We start from the raw sequence: 18,931 nt of genomic DNA, 5'->3' as shown, positions 1-18,931 counted from the left end.
TACACTGCCTTGACTTAAAAACAAATAGCACGTGCCCTGAAGAAGGGGCATTGCCCGATACGTTGACGATGACAGTATATACTGTATATATTTCAAGGCAGTGCTGTCGACGAGTATATTGTGTTTGATGCTAAGAGGCCACGAGATGGCTAAAGTGTCCTCTGACTCGACAAGCTGGGTTCAAATCCAGGTTTCTGCCTCCAGTGATTCCGCTTGAACAAATCTTGTGTTCAAAATATACGTTGTTTTGTTGAGGTTAGATCGCGTGAAAATATAAATGTGTCGTTAAACCCACCACCACCCGACAGCCAATTCGTAAGGTTTGTTACATAAACAGAATATGCCAATTGGAACAGAACATGCTTATCATGTGGACATTTATTGCTGCCAAATTCTCGAAACGCACGTGAAAAAATGTGGAGGGAAAATCGGAGGACCCAGAAAAAAATCCACAGGACCACGGAGAGCCACAGGCAAACTCCGAATACCAGAGCGTCAGGGTCGGGATCGAGCCCACGACCTCCTGTATACCAGGCGAGAGAGACAACATCTCGCCAGCTCGTACAACGACAGTCTACTGGATACAATGTCTTCATGTTTCTTGTCTGTCACCCGTCTCTTTGACTTAATGCGAATCCAGCCCTCAGTGCACCAAGTGTAGACATCCCTGTTCTGTCGAGCCATCAAAAACAAACCCCCCAAAAACCCCCACGCCTGGTAACACTGTGGCCTGAATAAGACACAAAATGCAACGTTTCGTGCAACGCCTCCTTTTCACAGCACACGGAGAGGCAGTGAAGGCCTATTGCCCGAAAGCATTGCCGGAAACATTTTTATTGCAAGACCACCACCACTACCACTGTGTTAGTATACTGACGAGTGTGCTGAGTAATTGTTGTTGCTGTGCTTGCTGTGTACCACTGACAACGCAGCAGCAACATCGCCAAATAACACGCAAGGAGAGTTGAATTAGTTGGTATTAAAACATAACTTGCATTGTCTGCTGTAGTGAACGGGGAAAATACAAATTAACATTTTACCGGATACAATTATATTGCAATAGACAAATGTAATAAGTGCCACCCAACATCAAATGAGCCATCAGTTTATTTACCAACACATCTTGTGTATGCGTCCTGTATACAACAAAAAATATGGCAATGAAACATCACCCCGTTGTCTTATAATTAAATGATACTTTAATTCAATTATACTTTGAAAAAGAATTGGTTAATGAATCAATAACAACTCACTTGTGTTAGTGTATACCTGTAATCCATTGCATTGCTATGGCCAAATGCAATGCATAGTCCATTATAAACACCACTTTTACACACAGAAGTATGGAATTACTACCAATTCAACAAATCACCCTATATTTCAGTTTGTGGAATACCATATATTCTAAATCATTTGGTCTTCTTCACAAATTGTATGAATATGCACAATTGCACTACAATGTACTAGAACATTCCCCAATCACAGCAGTTGTAATATAATACTGTGCCGTCCGCCTCGCGTTCAAATTTCCCAAGTTCAAAAATGACACCACAAATGACTCAATCGGGATTATACGTAACAATCATCACCCCCTACTGCTAGACATGCCCCAGGTCACTCTTGCACATGAGACTATTTTGGTCTCTTTAAAGTTCTCACTCGATTAGGCAAAATCAACTTGAACTTGTAGCAGAAAAGGCAAACATTCGTCCAAACTTTGTCCCATAAAAAAAGATCTCGTCTACAAAAGTCACGTTTTCAGTGTTCTGGTTTTAACAGGACATTAAATCCACGACCGCGTCTCTATAACTCAAAACACTGCCACACGTTTCTTAAAAAGGTTTGCTCAAAAAATATACCAACCCGACACCCGCTATACGCACATCATGATCATCGTGGTCATCTCGTTTAAAACAATCATTCAAAAGAGCTCCGCGCACTTCATTTGAATACCATCCTAGTGCTGGCACCGATCCATCTGCCATGCGTACCCTCACGGCCATGACAAAAAGTTTGTATCACAACTGAAATGTTGCAACAAGTACATAGGCACTGTGGTCCCGTAATGCAAAACATTCCGGCTGTGCTTTGGGACTTGAACCCAGAGTGTTTTTCTTTACTTACCAAGCGGCAATTCAACCCGTGGCCTCTTTCAACCCCTTTTCCACCGGTACATCCGAGCCGAATCATGCCAACGCAGGGGTCCTAACGGTCCAGTTGGCTTTCCTCTTATTTGCCGGAACTAAACCACGATACGCTGGCCTCGCAAGACATCTGGATCCGGCTCCTAGCCACGTACGGTCAGGGGTGGAACTACTGACTCGTTCGTCGCGTGTGACCTCCGTCTGTTCAACTCGGTGTCACCGTGTCACCGACACGCGCCTCGACTCGTTTGTTGTGCGCAACGTCAGCGAAGACAGAAATCAAATGTGCGCCGTGACGTCACTTGCCAAGTTTAAATTTCAGGCGGCGGTGTTTGTGTTAAAAATCCACCTGTAAATGAGATTAGCACGGTTGACAACGTACGGTGTGAAATAAGTTCAACATACATACAAATACCGGGTAAAAACGGCAAGATACTTAATTGTAAATAGCCGAACATAACCTGCGCCTGTGATCAAAATCACTCGGAATGCGGCTGATCTAGTCAGATTGCAGAGCCAAGTAGGGGCGAGCCTGGATAGTGCTCGGGTGGGCAGATCGCATGTCACCATGGGGCTCCTGACCTTGAGCTCAGCCTCATGGGCCCAAGCCTGACAGGGTTAGGGAACAAAGTAAGAGCCACCTTCCCACTCGCCTATGGAGAGAGATGCTTTGGAGTTGTGCTGTTCTATTCTGCCTTTAGATACCCAATTATGTTTTAGTGTCATGTCACAGGAAGAAGACATTTCCATTCGGACGGTTTTCAGCGAGCAGTGCACCAGACAGTGTCAGAGAACAGTCCCAGAAGATGATGTACAAAATTTACTTCTGAAAGCACTTCGAGTCTCATTAATCATGACAAGCGCACCTTTTATATGACCTGCAAAAAGTGTTCCTGGCATGACAAGTAAACCAATACTTTACATTTTCAGGGTTGGAATAAGACAATTTAAGTGAAAAACTATTCAACACGTCATATTTTTAGAAAGCCAATGATAATCGGGATGAAAACATCAATTATCTACACTTGATAACTTAAGTTAATCCCATGGTGGGAGACTCCTGGATTCATACTCAGGATAGCTCAGAAATGTCGGCGCAGACTCTACCACAGAATTAGCATAATTTCTCTGGATTTGAATGTTACTTCAAAACAGCTATCATAAAAGTCAAAGTGCGTTTGTGCTCAAACAAGATATTTTCAGAGTGGTTATCTTTGAACAGCCACTATTGACTTCCCACATAGCATTTTCATGTACAGCCAAGAAAGAAGCCTTATCAATCACGCATCTCATTCCGACCAGTCCAATGCCCTTTTGCAGTATGGGCCCCCCTGTGCGGCACAAGGTGTGCATGGCACCAGCCTACAAATGGGCATTAGCCTGATAATTACACACATCCACACACACGAACGCATGAATGTGCAGGTGCATTGTGGTACAAAGCGCTCCAAAAAAGAATTTCCCGGTACGGGTTCCCTCGACGGAGACGCCGCAGTAGCAGCAGCGCCACTGCTAGTCGACCCTGTCGTCCTGCGGGTCGCCATACAGCAAGGGCACCCGCTCCCACTGCTGCTTGCCTGGACATAGACACACACGCGCAACACAAACGCACAACACAGATGCATACGTGCAACACGGATGCACGCACGCAACACACGCAACACAGACGCGCACGAGCAACACAGACCGAACTTGAATGAAATGCTGGCGCAGGGCAGATGGCGCCCACGCCTGTGAGTGAAGCTCCACTGCTCGATCCAGAGATGAAGGTTCGTGAGCACACAAAGACACACGAAGCTGCCACCCCCCCCTCACTATAGCCTTACAGACTGGTGGGGATGCTCTTAGCGAGTAGCACATATTAAGGCTGGCACGGTACACAAGGGGGTAGGTGGCCAGAACCACGACCAACCACCTTTGTCTCCCCAGTGACGATATTTACACACTGCTCAAGGTACTCATTTAAGGCCTAGTCCATCTAGGGGAGGCCCAGGACCTGTTGAGATATTCGTCACCAATGCTGGCTGTGACCAGGAATCAAACTCGCATCGTGGCTTTATAGCAGAGCGTGCTAACCACTGCTCACCATACAGATACAAAGATCAAGATCCCCTGTGTAGCCCAACAGAAACACACACAGACGCATACAGACACCTAAAATAACACATGCTCATGTGCACACACAAGCTAATAACACACATACACATCAAATAACCTACACATATACAAACTCGTTTACTTTGAACACTGTTGTTCACATGTTTGCTAGTAATTCTAATATCAGCTAGTCAACCTTATTTGTACACTTTTACACATTCAGTATATTAATAATCATGCCCAACCCTGTGTCAATCCACAGCTGGATGAATGCCTCTCAATGCCATTAAATTGTGGAGGCTGTACGTGTTGTGTCCGTGTGTTTGTGTGTGAGTGTCTATGTGTACACGTGCACATTCTCGTGCGTCTACGTCATCCAACGGGCTTGACAAAGGGCTGTACGTTCACATGAATAACAATAATACTTGAGTACATTTGCAATTCACACCAATCTTGCAGCGCAAGGCTGTTAAGAATGTGCTATGTTTCACTGATTTAGTCTTCGGTAATTTCACAGTAGGGGGCGATGGATGTTGCCGTGTGTAATCCCAATTGAGTGTAATCTGCGGTGTAATTTTTCAAATTTGGACCGTGACACTTGACACGCAACGGCCTACTCGTTACGAATGACGTCACTGGATCTTTAACGTCCGCCATGAAACAGATGGCGCGTAGTATTTTACGGTTACTATACGTGCAGTGATATTAATTTACGCGATGGGAATTATACATGGCAACCATTGCTTCCTACTGCGAAAACTTGGCAGGACTCTCCTGAGGGTTTTCTGGGTAAAGAGGGACACTAATATTGATTTATAGTTTCAGCAACCCATCATTATTTAGCACATCCGTAAATTGTCCCACTCAGCACAAGGCTATCATGTTTGCACCATGTGTCAGTTTTCAGTAGTTTCCCAGTAGGGGGTGATGTTGCTTGCAACGTGTAATCCCAATAGAGTCATTTGCCGGTTTTTTTTTTTTTTGGAGTCCGTATATGTGTGTGTAGGGCGTTGTGTGTGTGAGTCTATGTATGTCTGTGTGTGAGTGTGTGTACGTCGATATGTGTGTGTAACTCCATGTGTGTGTATCTAAAGTCGATGTCTGTGTGTGTGAGTCCATATGTGCGTGTGTGTGTGTGTAAGTCGATGTGTTTGTGTGTGTGGGTCAATGTCTGTAAGTGTCTGTAAGTGTGTGTAAGTCGATGCGTTTGTGTGTGTGGGTCAATGTCTGTAAGTGTCTGTAAGTGTGTGTAAGTCGATGTGTTTGTGTGTGTGGGTCAATGTCTGTAAGTGTCTGTAAGTGTGTGTAAGTCGATGCGTTTGTGTGTGTGGGTCAATGTCTGTAAGTGTCTGTAAGTGTGTGTAAGTCGATGTGTTTGTGTGTGTGGGTCAATGTCTGTAAGTGTCTGTAAGTGTGTGTAAGTCGATGCGTTTGTGTGTGTGGGTCAATGTCTGTAAGTGTCTGTAAGTGTGTGTAAGTCGATGTGTTTGTGTGTGTGGGTCAATGTCTGTAAGTGTCTGTAAGTGTGTGTAAGTCGATGCGTTTGTGTGTGTGGGTCAATGTCTGTAAGTGTGTGTAAGTCGATGTGTTTGTGTGTGTGGGTCAATGTCTGTAAGTGTCTGTAAGTGTGTGTAAGTCGATGCGTGTGTGTGTGTGGGTCAATGTCTGTAAGTGTGTGTAAGTCGATGTGTTTGTGTGTGTGGGTCAATGTCTGTAAGTGTCTGTAAGTGTGTAAGTCGATGCGTGTGTGTGTGTGGGTCAATGTCTGTAAGTGTGTGTAAGTGTGTAAGTCGATGCGTTTGTGTGTGTGGGTCAATGTCTGTAAGTGTCTGTAAGTGTGTAAGTCGATGCGTGTGTGTGTGTGGGTCAATGTCTGTAAGTGTCTGTAAGTGTGTGTAAGTCGATGTGTTTGTGTGTGTGGGTCAATGTCTGTAAGTGTCTGTAAGTGTGTAAGTCGATGTGTGTGTGTGTGTGGGTCAATGTCTGTAAGTGTGTAAGTCGATGCGTGTGTGTGTGTGGGTCAATGTCTGTAAGTGTCTGTAAGTGTGTAAGTCGATGTGTTTGTGTGTGTGGGTCAATGTCTGTAAGTGTCTGTAAGTGTGTGTAAGTCGATGCGTTTGTGTGTGTGGGTCAATGTCTGTAAGTGTCTGTAAGTGTGTGTAAGTCGATGCGTTTGTGTGTGTGGGTCAATGTCTGTAAGTGTCTGTAAGTGTGTAAGTCGATGCGTTTGTGTGTGTGGGTCAATGTCTGTAAGTGTCTGTAAGTGTGTAAGTCGATGCGTGTGTGTGTGTGGGTCAATGTCTGTAAGTGTCTGTAAGTGTGTAAGTCGATGCGTTTGTGTGTGTGGGTCAATGTCTGTAAGTGTCTGTAAGTGTGTGTAAGTCGATGCGTTTGTGTGTGTGGGTCAATGTCTGTAAGTGTGTGTAAGTGTGTGTAAGTCGATGCGTTTGTGTGTGTGGGTCAATGTCTGTAAGTGTCTGTAAGTGTGTGTAAGTCGATGCGTGTGTGTGTGTGGGTCAATGTCTGTAAGTGTGTGTAAGTCGATGCGTTTGTGTGTGTGGGTCAATGTCTGTAAGTGTCTGTAAGTGTGTGTAAGTCGATGCGTGTGTGTGTGGGTCAATGTCTGTAAGTGTGTGTAAGTCGATGTGTGTGTGTGGGTCAATGTCTGTAAGTGTGTGTAAGTCGATGTGTTTGTGTGTGTGGGTCAATGTCTGTAAGTGTGTGTAAGTCGATGCGTTTGTGTGTGTGGGTCAATGTCTGTAAGTGTGTGTAAGTCGATGTGTTTGTGTGTGTGGGTCAATGTCTGTAAGTGTCTGTAAGTGTGTGTAAGTCGATGCGTGTGTGTGTGTGGGTCAATGTCTGTAAGTGTGTGTAAGTCGATGTGTTTGTGTGTGTGGGTCAATGTCTGTAAGTGTCTGTAAGTGTGTAAGTCGATGCGTGTGTGTGTGTGGGTCAATGTCTGTAAGTGTGTGTAAGTGTGTAAGTCGATGCGTTTGTGTGTGTGGGTCAATGTCTGTAAGTGTCTGTAAGTGTGTAAGTCGATGCGTGTGTGTGTGTGGGTCAATGTCTGTAAGTGTCTGTAAGTGTGTGTAAGTCGATGTGTTTGTGTGTGTGGGTCAATGTCTGTAAGTGTCTGTAAGTGTGTAAGTCGATGTGTGTGTGTGTGTGGGTCAATGTCTGTAAGTGTGTAAGTCGATGCGTGTGTGTGTGTGGGTCAATGTCTGTAAGTGTCTGTAAGTGTGTAAGTCGATGTGTTTGTGTGTGTGGGTCAATGTCTGTAAGTGTCTGTAAGTGTGTGTAAGTCGATGCGTTTGTGTGTGTGGGTCAATGTCTGTAAGTGTCTGTAAGTGTGTGTAAGTCGATGCGTTTGTGTGTGTGGGTCAATGTCTGTAAGTGTCTGTAAGTGTGTAAGTCGATGCGTTTGTGTGTGTGGGTCAATGTCTGTAAGTGTCTGTAAGTGTGTAAGTCGATGCGTGTGTGTGTGTGGGTCAATGTCTGTAAGTGTCTGTAAGTGTGTAAGTCGATGCGTTTGTGTGTGTGGGTCAATGTCTGTAAGTGTCTGTAAGTGTGTGTAAGTCGATGCGTTTGTGTGTGTGGGTCAATGTCTGTAAGTGTGTGTAAGTGTGTGTAAGTCGATGCGTTTGTGTGTGTGGGTCAATGTCTGTAAGTGTCTGTAAGTGTGTGTAAGTCGATGCGTGTGTGTGTGTGGGTCAATGTCTGTAAGTGTGTGTAAGTCGATGCGTTTGTGTGTGTGGGTCAATGTCTGTAAGTGTCTGTAAGTGTGTGTAAGTCGATGCGTGTGTGTGTGGGTCAATGTCTGTAAGTGTGTGTAAGTCGATGTGTGTGTGTGGGTCAATGTCTGTAAGTGTGTGTAAGTCGATGTGTTTGTGTGTGTGGGTCAATGTCTGTAAGTGTGTGTAAGTCGATGCGTGTGTGTGTGTGGGTCAATGTCTGTAAGTGTCTGTAAGTGTGTGTAAGTCGATGTGTGTGTGTGTGTGGGTCAATGTCTGTAAGTGTCTGTAAGTGTGTGTAAGTCGATGTGTTTGTGTGTGTGGGTCAATGTCTGTAAGTGTGTGTAAGTCGATGCGTGTGTGTGTGTGGGTCAATGTCTGTAAGTGTGTGTAAGTCGATGCGTGTGTGTGTGGGTCAATGTCTGTAAGTGTCTGTAAGTGTGTAAGTCGATGTGTTTGTGTGTGTGGGTCAATGTCTGTAAGTGTGTGTAAGTCGATGTGTTTGTGTGTGTGGGTCAATGTCTGTAAGTGTGTGTAAGTCGATGTGTTTGTGTGTGGGTCAATGTCTGTAAGTGTCTGTAAGTGTGTAAGTCGATGTGTGTGTGTGTGTGGGTCAATGTCTGTAAGTGTGTGTAAGTGTGTGTAAGTGTGTGTAAGTGTGTGTAAGTGTGTGTAAGTCGATGTGTTTGTCTTATTCGCCCAGGCAACGCCAGGTACTTCCCGCTAGTTTTTTTATAATTTGGAAAAATGTGGACCATGACACCGGCACATACTGGCCTTCGCCTTACAAAAGATTTCACGGAATCTTTTAAGCTCCACCGTGAAACAAACTACGCGCATTTTACGGATTAATGCGCCGGCGGCAATAACCAGGGCGGCCTGCCGGGTTTGACGGAAGCAGCCCACGCCCTAGCGCTGGGGCCGTGTCACAGCCCCAGAGGCGGGCCGTCGGCAAGGGGAGGGCTACGTCTTACAGGTGAGACAACGCTTGAGGCTGTGGAGGGACCCTCCGCTCGCGTAGAACGCCCACACGGCCATGACCAGCAGGACGATGTAGGCCACGGGCAGGCCGCACGTCATCAGCGGGCTCAGCAGGGTCTGTGGGGCAGTGCGGACGGTGAGGAGCGACCGCGCGAGCCAACAGAGAAGCAAGTTGCTAACTTGATCCACGGAAAAGGGTGGATCAAACATTGTGGAATCTAAAGCTGAGTGCTTGATAAGATGATAATGATGATGATAACAATGGTGATGACAATGTGCACTCAGAAACACCAATAGCACAAACTGGGACAACCACCTTGCAACATTGCCCTCAACTGGCAGACTATGCCCACATGGCTGGCCAGTGCAGCATTCACCTTGTGCCTCACAGGGATAGTTGCCAGTGCTAGTGGGGGTCCCCTGTCGCAGGGCACCTAAATGCTGCACTGGAGAGGAGGCGTGGGTATGAATATTAAATGTTAATGATAGACTATTGCAAGTCAATGGAATTCTTGAAGTGAGATGTTTGGCACTTTGAGCTGCTCAGATAAATATAAATTGTTATTCCGTTGCGATTATAATTATTTAGTACGTATGGTATTGGTGCCATCCTTATGGTGCAAGGCGTTGTTTCACGCAGTCTGGAGTAGTTTCATAGCAGGAGGCGATGTTGCTGTGTGCAATCCCAGTTGACTAATTTGCAGCTCGTTTTTCAAATTTGGACCATGACACTGGCACACGATGGCCCTACTCTTCTCGGATGATGTCACGGGATCTTAACGTCCACTGTGAAAGCAGACGGCATGTAGTAGTCGTACTATTTTTACGGTCAACAACACGCCGCAGGAATTAACCAGGGGTGGCCCCCCAGACTCGAACCGCGAACCGTCCGCAACAAGCGGCGAATGCGGTACCTCCCGCCAGGCCACGTCACCGTCCAGAATTCTTGGTGTTCCGTGCCGGCGTGACCGGCGTGACCGGCGTGACCCACCAGCCCAGAGACGAGGAAGTGAGAGCCCACGACAAGCGACACCGCCACCCAGCGCCGCTTCTCGCAGCCGTGGAAGAAGACCACTCCCCAGAAGGTGTGGAGCAGCACCAGCGCCATAGTCATGAAGGCTGGTGGGGGGAGGGTGGGGGAGAGATGAGCACAAGTGCGGTAGTTAACAGCTCGCAACCGGGCGCCACGTTGGCGAGATGTTAATTACCTCGCCTGATATACAGGAGGTCATGGGTTCGATGCCTACCCTGACGCCTCAACACTTGGAGTTTGCGTGTTCTCCCCGTGGTCGCGTGGACTTTTCACTGGGTCCTCCGGTCTTTCTCTCCACATTTAGAATGAACGTGCGTTTAGAGTATTCGGCTGCTGTAAATTTCCACGTGATAAGCCACTTCGTTGAGCTATCATTTATGGCCAGGTTGCTTCTGAAAAAGAGCCATATAGCTGAGTGGACCTTACCTTTGTCAAATAAAGATAGTCGTCATAGTAAGATGGACAGGAGGACACGAGGGGTTGTCCATTTAGCAACGTGCACACGCAAGTCAATCGTCGCCAACGTGTGCAGATGATCCTGCTGACGTCATTCGAAAGGAGCAGGCCATCGTGTGACGGCGTCTTAGTTCAAATTTTGCCAAGTCTGAAAAACTATGACGCGTACATTACTTCAATTGGGATGACGCACGGCAAGATCGCTCCCAACCAGCCGACCAGACTAGGGTGGTCTGCGACACGGGAGCATCTTCGTGGCAACCCTATGCTGTAAGAATGGCGCAAATGCCAAATATATTAAATTATTATTAATTATTACGTTCTCGTCAAAGTCTATAAAAGTAGGCGGTTAGGGAAGCTCTCTGCTCGCTACTAATGGATGTGTTCTCTTGTGTACTACCAACAAAGTAGAGGTGAAATTATTAACCACCCTCCCCTTTCGCGATTCAATTATTTCATGGTCACAATTGATATTTTCTTACCTTGTATTTAGATTATTTACGAAGTCGTGAATCTGTCACAACACGTGTACATGTACAGCCCAGTATCAACCGACTTCTGCTTCCAGGCCTTACCTCACCATTCTGGTCAGTGCAGGTTGAAGAACGGAAGGTGAGAGGGGGCGGGGGAGAAGGGCACAGGACCAATTTCGACATCACTCGTTATCAATTGCTGACGTTAGCCATAGGCTCGGAATTGAACGCAGATGGCCAGGTTAATAGAGCGGTGTGCTCACCACTGCGCCATTGATCCAACCCAATTTCTTCACCGTGACAAAACGATGGTGGCAGTGCCACAATTCGAAAAAATATAGTCGAGCCAAAAAATGGAACGGGAAAAAAATGGTAAACCGCTTGCCACGACTCACCGGACGACAGGAAGTAGTACTGCGAGTCACCGTGGATGCCGACCGTGCCGGGCCCCGCGGCCTGCGCTAGCGTGTTCACCACTGAGAAGGCCCCGCTCACGAGGCCATAGCCCAGCCCAGCGGCTGTGCGGAGCAGCCACAGGTGTCAACCGGGCCCAGTCGGAGTGGGGAGAATGGGGGCGGTTCAGTGGCGGACAGGGCACAAGTCGCGGCACACTCGGTGTTACAGCTCCCACTGCAATCTCGGATCAAGTTCAAGATCGTGCTCACCGACCTTAAGATCGTCCGTGGGACTAGCTCTTACCTACCTCTCGCCTCCCTCTACTCCCCTCCTGCCTCTCCCCCTCATCTCAGTCTACTCCCCTCCACTCACTCTTATACCTGTCCTCTTTCATCTCAGTCTACTCCCCTCCTGCCTCTCCCCCTCATCTTAGTCGACTTCCCTCCACACACTCCTATACCTCTACCCTCTCATCTCCCCCTACTCCCATCCACGCCTTTCCTGCCTCACCCGTCATCTCACTCTACTCCCCTCCACATTCCCACCTTGCTCCTCTCATCTCGCTCTACTCCTCTCCATTGCACTCGCTGGAAGGGATGGTGGCTGGTGAGACTAACGACAGAGTGGCAGCCACGGAGGCGAAGGTACACACGTTGGATCTTCCACTGCTGAAATGGAGCAATGAAATCGGCTCGTGTGCAGGTGCTATGGGTGGATTGTTACATCGCAGGATCGTCAGACATGGTGACAGCTTGGGGAGGACAATGATGATGATCATTGTGGATGATGATGATGATGATGATGATCGACCACAAACTTCTGTAGTGCTGTCCTCGTCAACACCATCACGACCATTGCATGGAATGCAGCATTACCTCACGTACCGTAGGCCATCTGGTGGGTGGTGATAGGAGGCTGCCCATCCATGTTAATCGATGCCAATCCCCGCTCAGCACGGCTGGTTTAAATACACAAGCACGTTTAAACAGTCAATATATACATATTCTTAAACAGTCACAGCTTTCTTTGCTCTTTATGCTTCAGGAAAGTGATTTTCAATTTGTTCCCAAAAATGTATGTTTTTAACTGTTAAGCGTTCCTCACAAAATCCCGTTATACGTGGCACGTCCACGGTATACCGGCCCACGTTATTTTGAGGACTCTCTGTACAACACAGCTGGGCTGCAATCCGATTACTTAAGAAATCGATTACTATACCGATTATCGGTTCGATTGTCCGACTAATCGGATAACACGGGAACAGTTGGAGGGAAAAGATGTCGCCTCTGTTTCAAACGTGTGCCGCTGGACGGGAGGTGATGGACGTGGCTTAGCGACGTCATCGGCCGCGTCACGCCGGACGTGGTTCGTAGGGGGTTTCTTGTCGTCAGGAGGCAAGATGCGGAGGCAGTTGCCGTGTTTGAAAAGGGCGCTGCGTAATCGACCACGAGAACATTTGTTGTCGAACTGCAACTTCCCACTGCTGCGTAAAGGCCTCCTTTATTTAATTTTAGTCCATTTCTCCTGTTCAGTAGTGAGCTCAGAACTCCGTGGTATTATCTTTCTGCTGCCATCTTCCTCCGCTTCCGTATGCACTTTACACATGTTGAACTTCTTTCGCACCGTACGTAGCCAACCGTGATAATCGGAGGTGCAGGGGATGAACGACAAACTAAACACAAAAAGCAGTTTTAAAGAAATGAGTCTTCAATCTAGATGATTTAAAAGTGCATAGCTCCAGTGGCTTCCTTCTCTCGTTTTCTATCGGTCTCCGCTCTGCGGGTAGTTTTGTCAACTTCTCGCCAGTTGTTCTCAGGATGAAGAGACAAAAACAAATAGTAGTCTATTGCAGGTTCTCGTCGATGAAACAACTTTAATCGACAAATCGTTGCGGCTCTACTGCGCTCGCGTGTACCTGAGCAGGCAGTAGTAGCCAAAGCGCGAGAGCTCCTGGAGGCACACGGAGAGGAAGACTCCGAGTGTGAGCAGTTCCTGCTGCAGCTGAACATTGGTGCGGTCTGTCACCACGGAGACCACGAACCACACCAGAGAGGACACCAGCAGCGACACCAGCCAAAAGAAAGACCTGGGCACGACAACAACAACAACAACGCAACAACAACCGGCATTCGCCACTAAGTGACATTCACGTCATCGCAGCACTTGTGCCAGGTTGGGTGCACATAGCCTAGTGCCCTGGGCACAAACACACACGTAACATTTAAAAACACACGAGTATGTGGTTGCGACACATTTCCACGTGATGAGAAGCCACTTCGTTGAGCTATCATTTGTGGCCAGGTTGCTTCTGAAAACGAGCTCTATAGCTCAGTGGGCCTTACCTGGTAAAATCAAAAATAGTTTAGTGTAATAGTTTGGTTTTACATGAACTGGTGACACCATGTGGCACGTGTTCAGCTGTGGCTGTTGGGATCCTAGAGTGTGGCATTGGGCTGTAGCATAGTGTGGTTGGCAGAGGTGCACCCGGAGTTGGGGGGGAGGGGTACAGTGAGGGAAAAAAGTATTTGATCCCCTGCTGATTTTGTACGTTGCCCACTGACAAAGAAATGATCAGTCTATAATTTTAATGGTATGTTTATTTGAACAGTGAGAGGGTGAATAACAACAAAAAAATCCAGAAAAACGCATGTCAAAAATGTTATAAATTGATTTGCATTTTAATGAGGGAAATAAGTATTTGACTCCTCTGCAAAACATGACTTAGTACCTGGTGGCAAAACCCTTGTTGGCAATCACAGAGGTCAGATGTTTCTTGTAGTTGGCCACCAGGTTTGCACACATCTCAGGAGGGATTTTATCACACTCCTCTTTGCAGATCTTCTCCAAGTCATTAAGGTTTCGAGGCTGACGTTTGGTAACTCGAACCTTCAGCTCCCTCCACAGATTTTCTATGGGATTAAAGTCTGGAGACTGGCTAGGTCACTCCAGGACCTTAATGTGCTTTTTCTTGAGCCACTCCTTTGTTGCCTTGGCCGTGTGTTTTGGGTCATTGTCATGCTGGAATACCCATCCACGACCCATTTTCAATGCCCTGGCTGAGGGAAGGAGGTTCTCACCCAAGATTTGACGGTACATGGCCCCGTCCATCGTCCCTTTGATGCGGTGAAGTTGTCCTGTCCCCTTAGCAGAAAAACACCCCCAAAGCATAATGTTTCTACGTCCATGTTTGACGGTGGGGATGGTGTTCTTGGGGTCATAGGCAGCATTCCTCCTCTTCCAAACACGGCGAGTTGAGTTGATGCCAAAAAGCTCCATTTTGGTCTCATCTGACCACAACACTTTCACCCAGTTGTCCTCTGAATCATTGAGATGTTCATTGGCAAACTTCAGACGGGCATGTATATGTGCTTTCTTGAGCAGGGGGACCTTGCGGGCACTGCAGGATTTCAGTCCTTCATGGCGTAGTGTGTTACCAATTGTTTTCTTGGTGACTATGGTTCCAGCTGCCTTGAGATCATTGACAAGATCCTCCCGTGTAGTTCTGGGCTGATTCCTCACCGTTCTCATGATCATTGCAACTCCACGAGGTGAGATCTTGCATGGAGCCCCAGGCCGAGGGAGACTGACAGTTCTTTTGTGTTTCTTCTATTTGCGAATAATCGCACCAACTGTTGTCACCTCACCAAGCTGCTTGGCAATGGTCTTGTAGCCCATTCCAGCCTTGTGAAGGTCTACAATCTTGTCCCTGACATCCTTGGAGAGCTCTTTGGTCTTGGCCATGGTGAAGAGTTTGGAATCTGATTGATTACTTCTGTGGACAGGTGTCTTTTATACAGGTAACAAGCTGAGATTAGCAGCACTCTCTTTAAGAGTGTGCTCCTAATCAGACTGTTACATGTATAAAGGACACCTGGGATCCAGAAATATTTCTGATTGAGAGGGGGTCAAATACTTATTTCCCTCATTAAAATGCAAATCAATTTATAACATTTTTGACATGCGTTTTTCTGGATTTTGTTGTTGTTATTCTGTCTCTCACTGTTCAAATAAACCTACGATTAAAATTATAGACGGATCATTTCTTTGTCAGTGGGCAAACGTACAAAATCAGCAGGGGATCAAATACTTTTTTCCCTCACTGTAAATGTTATCATTATTGATGTATATTTAATTTTAGATACATCTGACTTGGCAGAAAAAAAACGATTTGGCCGCTCTGCAAATCGTTAGATGGGGTACGCCAGCAGTGGTTGGCACGGGCCGTGGTGCGGGGACTCCAACTTCCCCGCTCCCTCTCCGATGCCCGCCGCCTGGGGCTCCGGTGAAGTTGGCAAAATCTGCACCCTCGCCAGCGGCGCCACTCCGTACGGGGAAGTCGGCCACTGTTGAGGATGTTTGGGAACTCCTGACTGAGTAATTATTGGGCCCATAATAACGGGCTGTTGTCAACAGTGTCACGGGAAGTTATTGTAATACAATGCAGGGCCGTGTTGTCAACAGTGTCACTGGAAGTTATTGTAATACAATGCAGGGCCGTGTTGTTAACAGTGTCACTGGAAGTTATTGTAATACAATGCAGGACCGTGTTGTCAACAGTGTCACTGGAAGTTATTGTAATACAATGCAGGGCCGTGTTGTCAACAGTGTCACTGGAAGTTATTGTAATACAATGCAGGGCCGTGTTGTCAACAGTGTCACTGGAAGTTATTGTAATACAATGCAGGGCCGTGTTGTTAACAGTGTCACTGGAAGTTATTGTAATACAATGCAGGGCCGTGTTGTTAACAGTGTCACTGGAAGTTATTGTAATACAATGCAGGGCCGTGTTGTCAACAGTGTCACTGGAAGTTATTGTAATACAATGCAGGGCCGTGTTGTTAACAGTGTCACTGGAAGTTATTGTAATACAATGCAGGACCGTGTTGTCAACAGTGTCACGGGAAGTTATTGTAATACAATGCAGGGCCGTGTTGTCAACAGTGTCACGGGAAGTTATTGTAATACAATGCAGGGCCGTGTTGTTAACAGTGTCACGGGAAGTTATTGTAATACAATGCAGGGCCGTGTTGTTAACAGTGTCACTGGAAGTTATTGTAATACAATGCAGGGCCGTGTTGTCAACAGTGTCACTGGAAGTTATTGTAATACAATGCAGGACCGTGTTGTTAATAGTGGGTTTGATCATCTCCATGCCTAGTATAATCACCCAGGAATGTCTGTCCTTAACGCACGTGACGTTACTCCACATCGACCAGCCCCCCTCATTAATATTCATGAGCAGGTGACGTCCTCTAAATGGACACCCCCCCCCCAATATTACCGACTATGAGCCAAGAATGTCTGTGTGCAACACTCGTGACGTCACTCCACGTCGACCAGCCCCCCTCATGAATAATCATGAGCAGGTGACGTCACTCTACATCGAACAGCCCCCCTAATTAATGATCATTGTAAGGTGACGTCCTCCACATGGACCCGCCCTTCATTAATAATTAGCGGGTGACGTCACTCCACACGGGGGGGCGAGGCGCCTCCTTCCCCCTCCTCAGCATCAACTCACAACCCCCACGTCACAGGCAGAACCCTCACGTCACGTGATCCCCGTAACGCCGTTGTTGAGACATCGAAGTAAAAAGGACGTCGTGATGAACAAGGGATTATAACCTTTAAATTAAATAAGTCTGTGTCACAGCGCCCTTACAAATTGCACACGAATGGATGCAATTAATATCACGTCGCGGTCTGCTGTTCGCTTGCAAGTTTCAGATTTACTGCAATACACCCGTCCTTGGACGGGAAAAAGGCGAGTGTGTATATATGTGTGGGTGTATATATATCTGGACGGGAGTGTATAATTGTACGTATGCATGTTGGTGTTTGTCTAAATGTGAGGGGGAGCGGTGGCGCAGTGCTTAGCGCTACGCTGCGCTACAAAACCGGCGGCGCGCCGAGTTCGATTCCCGCTCACGGCCAACACCGGTGACGATTATTTGAACCGGTCCTGGGCCTCCTCTAGGTCGACTCAGCCTCAAATGAGTACCTGGTGCGGTGTATAAACATCGCCAGGGCCTTCATATGTGCTCGCGAACAGCACTTGCCCCAACAGTGTGTTACAGGCTACACGGGGTGTGTGTGTGTCTTTGTGTGTGTGTGTGATGGATGATCAAGTAACGAGGAGGCGTAGTTCTCACCCGGCGATGAGGATGATGACCCGGACCGGGTCGGCGGCCACCGTCAGCACGAAAAGCGCCAGCGCCGGCCCGAAGGCGATGAACGTGCAGCCGAAAAACACCCCCAGTGACATCCCTCGAGCCCTCACCAGCCCGAAGCCACAAACCCACAACGGCCACCTTGAGAGGGTCTAGCCTTACACAGTCTGTATTTATACTGCAGGAATCCGATGAGCTATGAAGCGTTTTGTTCACAGACGTCTAGAACCACCACCTGTCACCACAACCGGCGTCTCAGATGTCGTCGACCTTCACCACCACACGACCGCCTCTCTCGCCGCTGATGTGAAGATAAAATATTGAAGTCACTGGAGCCACGGGGAAATCACTCAAGCAGTGAGTCCACGCCACGGGGAGTGGTTTAATGTGTATCCTGCGTTTATAAATATCTGTGTTGACGATGCGTAAGTCCACTACGCTTTCAGATTAAACATTTGATAATTAAAAAATATATTGTAGGTTATAAATGTGCTGTAACGGCGCCAATGATGTCGAGAGACGCAGCAGCAGCAGCACACGGTCGCATTACATTTAAGCCCAACAAAACCTCTGGTAATAAGTTGTCGGTGTTACTCGCCCACGATTGCCATCGCGATAATAACAGCAAGAGTTGTAATTATATCCACGTTGCCGGTATTAATTGCCGTTGTTTTTAATTGTTATCGCCGCTCGAGTGATCGTCAAGACGAGAGAGTTCACTTCCGCGTGCGTTTCCACATCGCTGGCACTGGCGACGTCTGACGGTCGGCAGCTCGGAAGAGGCGGAGTGGAGCCGACTCCCTCTGGATCCGGAGTGCCGCTGTCCCTACAGAATCAGAAAATTTAAACTCGAGAAATGCGATGAGCTATGAAGCTCTTTTGCACAGATCACAATCAGACTATGTATTTATAGTGGAGGAATCCGATGTCCAGTAGGGGTGGGTCAGAAAGTTACAACAATTCGAATACTTATCCATAACCACAGATATTTAATCATGATTACAGTATTGTAATACAAACTAAACATCTTGGTTCTTTCGGTAAAGTGACGTAGAATGGAAATAAAGTAATAAAAATAAAACATAATCAGATAAAATTCTCACGACGTTTCGGCCACAACACAAGTAGCCTTCCTCAGGTGAAGAAACAGGACTGTCCAGAAGTCAGCGCTTGAGTGGACAGTCGTGTTTCTTCACCTGAGGAAGGCTACTTGTGTTGTGGCCGAAACGTCGTGAGAATTTTATTTTATTATGTTTTATTTTTATTATTTTATTTCCATTCTACGTGGTGACTTTACCGAAAGAACCAACAAGATGAATCCCTGCAGTCACGAAAGCTTTAAATAGAAACAAACTAAACATATTATTACACTATTATAAATGTTACATTTTTTGTATTCGCGGCATTTTTCCAGCGCCAGGCGGCCGCGAAGGCTCCGTGTCACAGCCCG

At 47.0% G+C, this 18,931-nt stretch overlaps 1 protein-coding gene across 2 annotated transcripts; it reads right to left on the bottom strand.

The window, feature by feature from the left end:
* Positions 1-1,089: 1,089 nt before the first annotated feature.
* Positions 1,090-18,279, bottom strand: LOC116953462 (gamma-secretase subunit APH-1A-like). 2 transcript variants are annotated; one of them, XM_032973679.2, is made up of 7 exons: positions 17,464-18,276; positions 13,227-13,397; positions 12,196-12,269; positions 11,311-11,433; positions 9,945-10,072; positions 8,947-9,070; positions 1,090-3,721 (listed from the first exon to the last, which is right to left on the bottom strand). In XM_032973679.2, exons 1-7 carry the CDS (start codon positions 17,574-17,576, stop codon positions 3,657-3,659), a joined length of 798 nt encoding a protein of 265 aa, XP_032829570.1. In that variant the 5' UTR covers positions 17,577-18,276; the 3' UTR covers positions 1,090-3,656. The 2 variants fall into 2 exon arrangements, with proteins under 2 accessions (XP_032829570.1, XP_075907984.1); XM_076051869.1 differs by lacking the exon at positions 1,090-3,721 and having other exon boundaries at positions 8,948-9,070; positions 9,868-10,072; positions 17,464-18,279.
* Positions 18,280-18,931: the final 652 nt, after the last annotated feature.

Source organism: Petromyzon marinus, chromosome 52, assembly GCF_048934315.1.
Source record: "Petromyzon marinus isolate PM22_M1 ecotype Great Lakes invasive population chromosome 52, UKy_Petmar_22M1.pri1.0, whole genome shotgun sequence".
Lineage (NCBI taxonomy): Eukaryota > Metazoa > Chordata > Hyperoartia > Petromyzontiformes > Petromyzontidae > Petromyzon > Petromyzon marinus.
Note: the sequence above shows the minus strand (reverse complement) of the source record. Positions and strands in the feature narration are given on the sequence as shown.

Excerpts from the sequence above, each read along its gene's own strand:
- LOC116953462 (XM_032973679.2), bottom strand. The coding sequence starts at position 17,576 with ATGTCACTGGGGGTGTTTTTCGGCTGCACGTTCATCGCCTTCGGGCCG. Across the intron at positions 13,398-17,463 it reads GTCATCATCCTCATCGCCGG|GTCTTTCTTTTGGCTGGTGT; the intron begins GTGAGAACTACG and ends TGTCGTGCCCAG. Across the intron at positions 3,722-8,946 it reads CCTCAAGCGTTGTCTCACCT|GCAAGCAGCAGTGGGAGCGG; the intron begins GTAAGACGTAGC and ends GTCTATGTCCAG.